Genomic DNA, 8,992 nt, shown 5'->3' with positions numbered 1-8,992 from the left:
GAATCAAAACTTAAAAATGTGTTCAAGTACCTTAACTATTAAAGAAAAATGTATCTTATTTGTGTATCACTCGGCTGTAGATCCTCAAATCATCTCTGAATTGGTGCTGACACTGTCCTTCCTTCTGGAGGGTGGGGGCTACTTGTGTTCCTCATCGTCCCTGTGTGTGTGTTCCAAGCTCGCTGTCGAGATGGAGTACAATCTAAATACAAATGAGTAAACTAAACATGAGCTTGTTGTCCATCCCGGTATTGAGCTTGGAGCGGTGACTACAACTGAAAAAGAGAAGGATATAACCAGAGACCAGACCCAATTAAGATTAACCCCCTTATTTCTGGATGTTAATCTGGTTTGTATGTGGTATTCAACAACCCTCTACTGTCATGTAACACTAGAGCAAAAAGAAGGAGAGATGATCTAAATGAGATCAAATCAAGACCAGTAATAATGAGGGTGGGAGTACCTTATCTAGTACAGAAATAGTTTATTCAAATATGATAAAAACATGGATCAACAAAGGAGATCAACAACCACCACCTGAAACCCCATTCAAATTGATTAAACTAACATAGAAAACACTTGTTACCAGCATGCATATATTGACTAGCTGATGATAATAAGTATGAATAGTTAGACCGGTGTAGCTCTTTATAATCTGTTTTGAGCCGGCAGCGCTGAGGGGTCAAGTATCACGCACCCCTAACATAAAAAAGAGAAAATCCAGAGATTGGAGACAACCACTGAAGTTTGTGGATCCCTACTGGGGATATTAGATTTCTGTATATCTCCAGAAGCAGACAAAAGTGACTAATAAGTAGCAGCAGTTTCTGATCACATTGGAGCGGTGACTACATTACAACACACACAGGGACCATGGGGAACAAAAGTAGCCCCCCCCCTCCAGAAGGAAGGACAGTGTCAGCACCAATTCAGAGATGATTTGAGGATCTACAGCCGACTGATACACAAATAAGATACATTGTTTTTAATAGTTAGGGTATTTGATTGTATTTTTAAGATTTAACTCCTGAGTGTAGTGTCTCTTTAAATGAAGGAAATAATGATGGAAAAGTACAGCGTGTGATGATTACTCTGTGAATGGGAGCACACACTGACAAAGAGAAATGTAACCAAAACGGAGATCAGCCAAGCACAACAGTCTGCAGTATGCTTGCTATAAAAAAAAACCTGTATGATTTCTATAAGACCAACATTTGTTTCTTATAAATATATCTATTTTGATGAAAACACTGAGTAGACCCCATAGAATACCTACATTTGTAAAGATATGCTTCTATCAACAATGAAAATTAAACCTTAGAATGCAAGAGGGGGGGGGGCATAGTCTATCTGCTCAGGAGTTTAGCTCTTTATCCAAAGTAGAGCTGATCAAAATTGAGAGTTTTAATTTCGTAGAAATGGCAGGACTGCATGCACCAGCCCACACTGCTCACTTAAATAACCCTACTCATAGAGACATAGACAAGTGATGGCAAAAAACGTCCAAGTGGTCAGTTAAGTTTATTATTTAGTTTTTCATATATCCTTTTCTCTGAGTATAGGCCTCCTGCTAGCTTGAGCTTATTCCCCACACTCCCCTTTGTTTGTAATATGGTTATCTTTATACATAGTCCTTTCTATCACCTTTCAGGCCACAATGAGCTCAAAGTTGAATTAGATTCTTTTCAACAGTAAAAATGGACAATGAATCAGGGTAGGTGGACTAAACATGGACATTGTGCAGTAATATAGAGATGATATTTCCTATTTTTTTCCAGTTTAGTGAAAAAAATAAAATAAAACTTAAAGGGGTTCTAAAGCCTCCAATTTTTTTTGCCTATATATAGGCAAAACGTTTTTGTTTTTTTTAAAAAAAAACCTCCTTTAACAGCGGTTTACACTTACCCTGTTTTCGTCGCGCGCTCCTGCCCGAGAATCCGAAACTGCTTGGGCGGCCGCAAAGCATCTTGGGGCGGGCGCATGCGCAGTTCGGATTCTCGGCCGGGAGACGAGCAGAGACACAAGGTAAGTCTATGGACGCGTGCACCCGCATGCAGACACCGCTGGATCGGAAGTGACTGCTAGCAGAGAGGAGTCTGCGCTGGATCAGAGAGCCGCCGCACCGCTGGAGGGACAGATGAAAACCTCAGGAAAGAAGAGGAAGATCGGATTAAGAGACATCATTTAAGGTAAGTGCTTTCATTAACATTGGGGGAGGGAAAACATTTTTTGACTTTAATGTCACTTTAATTTGTTCCTATACTGGATGCAATTACACATAGATACACCTAACCACTGAACCTTCACATTCTCACATAATTCATTCCCACAGCTACCTCATGTATCATTTCCCCCTCCTCTTTTAGATTGTAAGCCCTCAGGGGCAGGGCCCTCCTTACCATCTTGTATTGAATTGTATTGTGACTGTAATGTCTTCCTTATATTGAAAAAGCGCTGCGCAAACTGTTGGCGCTATATAAAATACTATGTAATAATAATAACTAGTCACATTCAGCTGGAATTTTTCTCTGTAATGTGTAAGACATTTTGATACCCAATCAGGTAGGTTTCTCAGCTTTCTAAAGTTATATTAAAGTCAACATGTTTTAAGGCATTTCAAATGCTGTTGAAGTCACTTACAAAGGATGATGTTCCTTTATGTTTAAATATTTTAGTTTCCTACAGAATCACCTGGTCCCCAAAGCACTGTCATCTCATTTTTAGTGTGGGTCCTATAGAGCTACCCCTGTGTGCAAGCAAGCTGTGTGCATCCACAGAAAACACTGACAAAGCAAGGAAAGCCATTCCCCTGCTTCTGCTCCCTACTCAGTCATTCTCCCTTTTCCAAGATAGTAGATGGACACAGGGCAGCCATCAAAAAGTTTGGGGCCCCTTACACAGCTTTAGGCCTGGGCCCCTGCCCACCTACTAACACTACACAGGCCTGTCCACTGGCTGTCCAATCGAGTCCGCCCACTGGTCTTCCCTCTAGGTCCTTCAGTGCACCTACTTTTATTTTAAAACTATTGCAACTTATTATGTGAAATTGAAATTTGTATTCTAATGCACAGGTCACACTGACTCTGCTGGGGTGACAATGCATACGTCACACTGACTCTACTAGGGTGGCAGCTCACAGGTGACGCTGACTCTGCTGGGGTGGGGGTGACACTGACAGTTCTGGAACAGCACTGCATTCCCCCCCCTTCCCCAAACACACAGCAGACCAGAGAGCGGCACCTGTCAGGAAGACTCAGGACTGCAGTGACACTGTGGAGGAGGAACCATTGCCAGGACACACAGAGGTGCAGGGAGAGTGAAGGAAACTCAGGCCCTCTCTTGATTGCGAGCACTACCCAAAGGCCCGGTGGTCAGTCTGATGCAGACGCCTGCAGTTTTGGTGTTGTGCTTGGGGTGATTAGGGTTTGCGTATGCCTATGTATACAACTGCAGAATATAACCAGATATAGAGGACTACAAATCCCAGCAATGCGTAATACGACAATGCAGAATGGCACCAGCTGTCTCCACCGGCACTCTGTGCCCCCCCCCTCTCCCCCTCAATCGGCCCCAGTTCAGCCACACTGGCTGTAAGTCTGTACCTACTTGTTTCTGCTGTCCACTTCCGATCCCCCACCCCAGTGTTGGGCCCCTGTTCAGTATCGGGCATGACTGCTGTCCTCTTTAACTGAAAAATTAAAGATCCACACAGTGTCTCTGGCATTGGTCATGCATTTGATCATATTGTATCACCATGATGTTCATATAGGATGATCCCATGCATAACCAATGGCAGAGACACTGTGTCGATCTTCACTTTTTAAACTAAAGAGGACAGCAGCCCGATTAGTTTAAAAGGTAAAGATCTGCAGTGTGTGTCTCTGCAAACGGTCCCCCCTTCTCTCCCCCACCCATCTGCAGCTGCTTTAAAACACTTACCTTTCCACTCTAGCAGCTGTGCTCCGCTCTATGAAAAAAAAAACCCTTCCTGCACATAGGAAAGTCAGGAAATCACCAGCACTCAGTAGTAAAGATAAATATGTCCCTTTTATTGGACAGAAAGCGTCACAGACATCCAAATAAACCGACGTTTCGGGGCCGCGCAGGGTCCCTTCCTCAAGGCAGAAAGATGTCCAATTCTGTCCAATAAAAGGGACATATTTATCTTTACTACTGAGTGCTGGTGATTTCCTGACTTTCCTGTGTTTGCACGGCGCCATCCGTGGTAATTCATCACTGCGAGCACCACTTTTTTCTTATCTGGCCGGGACTGCTGTGAGGAGTGCGGAGGGTCTCTCCATCTACCTTCCTACACATACACAGGAACACACCAATTGTGCAGGAGGGCCCTGCTGTATAAAATTCAAATGATATGCACTCGTCATTGGAGCAAACTTGGCAGTATGCTGCGGCTGGGGGAGCATGACTGCCAATTTGTTGACCATCATTGGCACCCCCCTCTCTCTAGGCTCATGTTACTCCCTTCCTCAACCTCAGAACCAACATCAGACCATTGTAATTGCTGCGCATCCTCCATCCGCATGTGCCTGACACTATGTTCAAACAATTCTGCTGACTCCCCCGTGCATGATGGTGGGGCTACGGCTGGAGTAGCTGTGGACAAGGTGACAGCTGCGGTGGAATGCGAACTAGTATGAGCCTGGGTGACATAGGATGAGGAGGATGAGGATGGCCACCTCCACCACCTCTTTTGCATGATGTGGTTGAATAACACGGCCAGTACCAGAAAAAAAGGACAAGTGTGCCCTGCTTGCAGAGGATGGACCATGTCCACGACCACCACTTTTGCTTGTGGGCACAGAGGCCGTGGCTGTGGTGCCATTGAGTTCAATGCACTGCCACGCCCCCTCCCGCCCCAAAACAAAGTGAGCCGGCCGGAATGTGGTCCAGTGCTTTCCGGCCACAATCGGCCTGTGTGAACTAGCCCTCAATTGTTGTACAATGGCTTATTTTGAAAAAATGAAAAATAAAATGGGATTGGTGACGCAGAAGGAGGAACAACACAGAGGAGTGACACCACTAACACAAGCAAACAAAAAAGAAAAAGACAGCGGATATACAGCACAGACAATAATACTATATACAGTACAAAGTACTGACACCAGTTAGCTTACACTACACCTAACTCTATCATTAACTCCAGCAACACACTATATTATTATTACATAGTATTTACATAGCGCCAACAGTGTGCGCAGCGCTTTACAATATAAGGAAGACATTACAGTTACAATACAATTCAAGACAAGATGGTCCTGCCCCTGACAGCTTACCATCTAAAAGGGAGGGGCAAGGGATACATGAGGAGGTAGCTGTGTGGGGATGAATTGTTTGAGAACGTGATGGTTCAGTGGTTAGGTTGAGGTGGGATAGGCTTCCCTGAAGAGATGATTCTCTAGGGATCACCCAAAGGCAGTCAGAGTGGGAGATAGTCGGACAGGTTGGGGTAAAGAGTTCCAGAGGATGGGAGAGACTCTAGAGAAGTCCTGGAGGTGAGTATGGGAGGAGTTGACAAGGGAGCTGGAAAGCAGGAGGTCTTGGGAAGAGCGGAGTGGACGGTTAAGGTGATACTTTGAGACAAGGTCTGAGATATAGCCGGGGGCAGAGTTGTGGATGGATTTGTAAGTGATTGTTAATATTTTCAATGTTCTCCTTTGGGCGAGTGGAAGTCAGTGTTGGGATTAACAGAGGGAGGTTGCAGACACTGAGCGGTTGGTTAGGTGGATGAGTCTGGCAGCTGCATTCATGATAGACTGAAGGGGGGATATCCTGTGTAGTGGAAGGCCAATAAGGAGGAGGTTGCAATAATCTAGACGAGAGATAACAAGTGAGTGGATGAGTAGTTTTGCGGTTTCATTGGTGAGGAATGGTCGTAGTTTGGAGATGTTACGAAGGTGAAGGCGGCAGGATTTGGATAGTGATTGGATGTGGGGAAGAAAGGTGAGGTCAGTGTCAAGGATGACATCAAGCCCCTTGGCATGAGGGGAGGGATGGATGGTTGTGTTATCAATGTCAAGCTGTGGTGTAAGCAGCCTTATATAGTGGGGGGCTGGGACTTAGCTATGAGCCATGATTGGGCAAAATCATCATTACTTTGCCCAATCATGGCTCTCCCAATGCACTGTGCTGTGATTGGGTAATGTCTTGTATCTGACCTGTGGTCAGGTGCATTCCTTTACCCAATCACGGCTCTCCAATGCACTGTGTGGTGCCCCACAGTGCCTTGTGGGGCGCTTGGTGGGCGAATAGCCCGACGAAGGCCCTGATAGTTTGTGTGTTCACCGAACACAAGAACTATCAATGTTCGATTTGAACTGTTCTTCGACTCGAACATTGAGCCCATCCCTACTTATGGTTAGTACAGTAACGGTGTGCCTAGACTTTCATGATGATGCCATCACATGGGGCTGGGTCCATGACAGTCTCAGCTAAGAGAAATGGTTTAAATGTCACTTGTGATTTATCACTGAAGACTGAGGACATCTACAGGTGGAAAGGGATTAAGGGGGAGTCATGATTTAAGGTAAGTATTTGTAACGGCAACCGCCGTCACCGCTCACCTGGGGATCAGGGGGTACAGCGTTCTGCCTCACGACACCGGCCGTCTGCGTCCCAGCGTGGTGCGCACGCATCCACTTCCGGGTTCGGACGGGCGGTGCGTTCCACCTTGGGACGCGGAAGTGCGCCGTCTCGATCGGCGGCTCCTCCCCCAGCCTCTTAGCCCTATATAAACGCCCCAGTGAGACAGTATGGCGTTCCAAGATTGAAGACTGAACGCCTGCTGTCTCCTGGGACCCTACAGATCTCCATTTATTGCTACCAGCTACAGAGAACCTTGGACCAACTCCACTCGGACCCCCAGCTCCTTCTGCTGCTCCATACAACCGCAAGTATCCAGGCATACTGCACTTCCATAGTTACGTATTGACTGTGTATACTGAGAAGCTGGATTAACTCATACGCTCCATCTAGTGGTCCTTTCGGAGATTACACCTCTGCCTCTAAACATAGATGATATCAATCCTACACTATTTGAAATCCTAACCCATTACATCTTTTTGGTAGTATTACTAATGATTGGGCTTATGCAGTAATAACCCCATTCAACCGTTTTACCTCTGTTATTTTTGGCTGTGATGCTTGAACCCTAACTCCCCATTAAGATTGGGAGTGAAACCAGGGTTCCGTCTGATAAGCCTCCGCAGTTGCGATCCACAATCCCCAAACTTACACCAGGTGTTACAATATTCCAGAAAAAGGTGGATTTTATTTCTTAGGTTGTCTATTCATAAAAAATAAGATACATTCTGCTTTAATCTTTGTATTTTTTCTATTAAGGCAACAAAACAGAAACAATCATACCACTATCAGAGATGTCATCCTCTTGGGATTTGAAGGTCTCCATAACATCAGATTCTTCATCTTCTTCCTGTTACTTGTGATCTACTGCGTGACAATATGTGGAAACCTACTGATCATTGTATTGGTGTACTACAGCAAAGTCCTCCAATCTCCCATGTACGTCTTCCTCACCCAACTTTCTATTTCTGACATCATGCTGACCACCGACATCGTACCAAATTTACTTTGCGTCGTACTTTACGAAAACGGAACAATGTCTTTTGAAAGCTGCATTTTCCAGTTAAATTTCTTTATATTCTCAGAATCTTCAGAGTGTTTTATCCTGACAGTGATGTCTTATGATCGGTATTTGGCCATCTGTAAACCCCTAAATTATATGTCTATAATGAAGCACACATTTTGCATGAAACTGGCCGGCATTTCTTGGCTTTTGAGCCTTTATGTCATGTTTATTAGCACCATGACAACGCTAAGTCTGGACTACTGTGGCCCAAACATTATTGACCATTTCTTCTGTGATGCTGCACCACTGTTAAAACTTTCTTGCTCAGATACCTCCAAGGTTGAAAAGACGAGAATGTTTCTCGCCATCCCTATGCTTTTCTTACCTTTCATCTTCATCGTGGTTTCTTATACTTATGTCATTATCGCCATCATGAAAATTCCATCCACTACAGGAAAGGAAAAAGCCTTCTCTACCTGCAGTTCCCACCTAACCATTGTCTGCATTTTTTATATAAGTCTGATTAGCATGTACGGTCTTCCAACTTCTGAACATTCTTCTACATTAAGCAAAATACTCTCCATTCTGTACACTGTGGGGACACCATTGATAAACCCAATTATATACAGCCTGAGAAATAAAGATATAAAAGTATCCTATGACAAGTTAATAAAGAATTTTGTAAATTTTCATTACCTTTTAAACTGAAAAAGAAACAAAGTACATACTTGCAGTGATAATCCTTAGCACTTAATATAAAATATAATGGTCATTTACTATCATATTTCTGTTGCAATTTGTTTTATTTAAAACAAGGCACAACACGATTAACTATGGACAATTGGAAAAAGTGTGTCTCTGTTTTATTTATAGTTCATTAATTTAACAAAACATTAACAAATCTGCAGTTTTAGTAAGAAACCTCATTTAACAAGATACCATAATGAGAACTAATACAAGTGAATGAAAAACCTAACAATGAATTTCTCTTATTTATTTATTATTCTCTCGGTGCTCTGTTATATCTATTTAACCAGGTAATCTTGAGAGAAATCCAATGAGCTTTTAAAAGAGAACTATGGTCCAACCTTTTTGGCCATAGTTCTCTTTAGGGTCACAGTAGGACATTTGCTAATGGCCTCCTGTGACTCAAACTCAGCATTAAGCATACACTATATTGCCAAAAGTATTGGGAAGCCTTTACATGCACTTGAACTTTAATGGCATCCCAATCTTATTCCATAGGGTTCAATATTGAGTTGGCCCGCCCTTTGCAGCTATAACTGCTTGAACTCTTCTGGGAAGGCGTCCATAAGATTTAGTAGTGTCTCTATGGGAATGTTTGACCATTCTTCCAGAAGCGCTTTTGTGAGGTCAGGTACTGAT

At 43.7% G+C, this 8,992-nt stretch overlaps 1 protein-coding gene across 1 annotated transcript in view; it reads left to right on the top strand.

The window, feature by feature from the left end:
• Window positions 1–8,314, top strand: part of LOC108789748 (olfactory receptor 6C3-like) — an 18,669-nt gene extending 10,355 nt beyond the window's left edge. The window contains exon 3 of the mRNA XM_018559830.1: window positions 7,360–8,314. Coding sequence (XP_018415332.1) covers window positions 7,360–8,314 — 955 coding nt within the window. The remainder of the gene's footprint in view (window positions 1–7,359) is intronic.
• The last annotated feature ends 678 nt before the right edge of the window (window positions 8,315–8,992 follow it).

This window comes from Nanorana parkeri, unplaced genomic scaffold, assembly GCF_000935625.1.
Source record: "Nanorana parkeri isolate BGI_ZX_2015 unplaced genomic scaffold, ASM93562v1 scaffold416, whole genome shotgun sequence".
Lineage (NCBI taxonomy): Eukaryota > Metazoa > Chordata > Amphibia > Anura > Dicroglossidae > Nanorana > Nanorana parkeri.
This window is presented reverse-complemented; position numbering and strand designations above follow the sequence as displayed.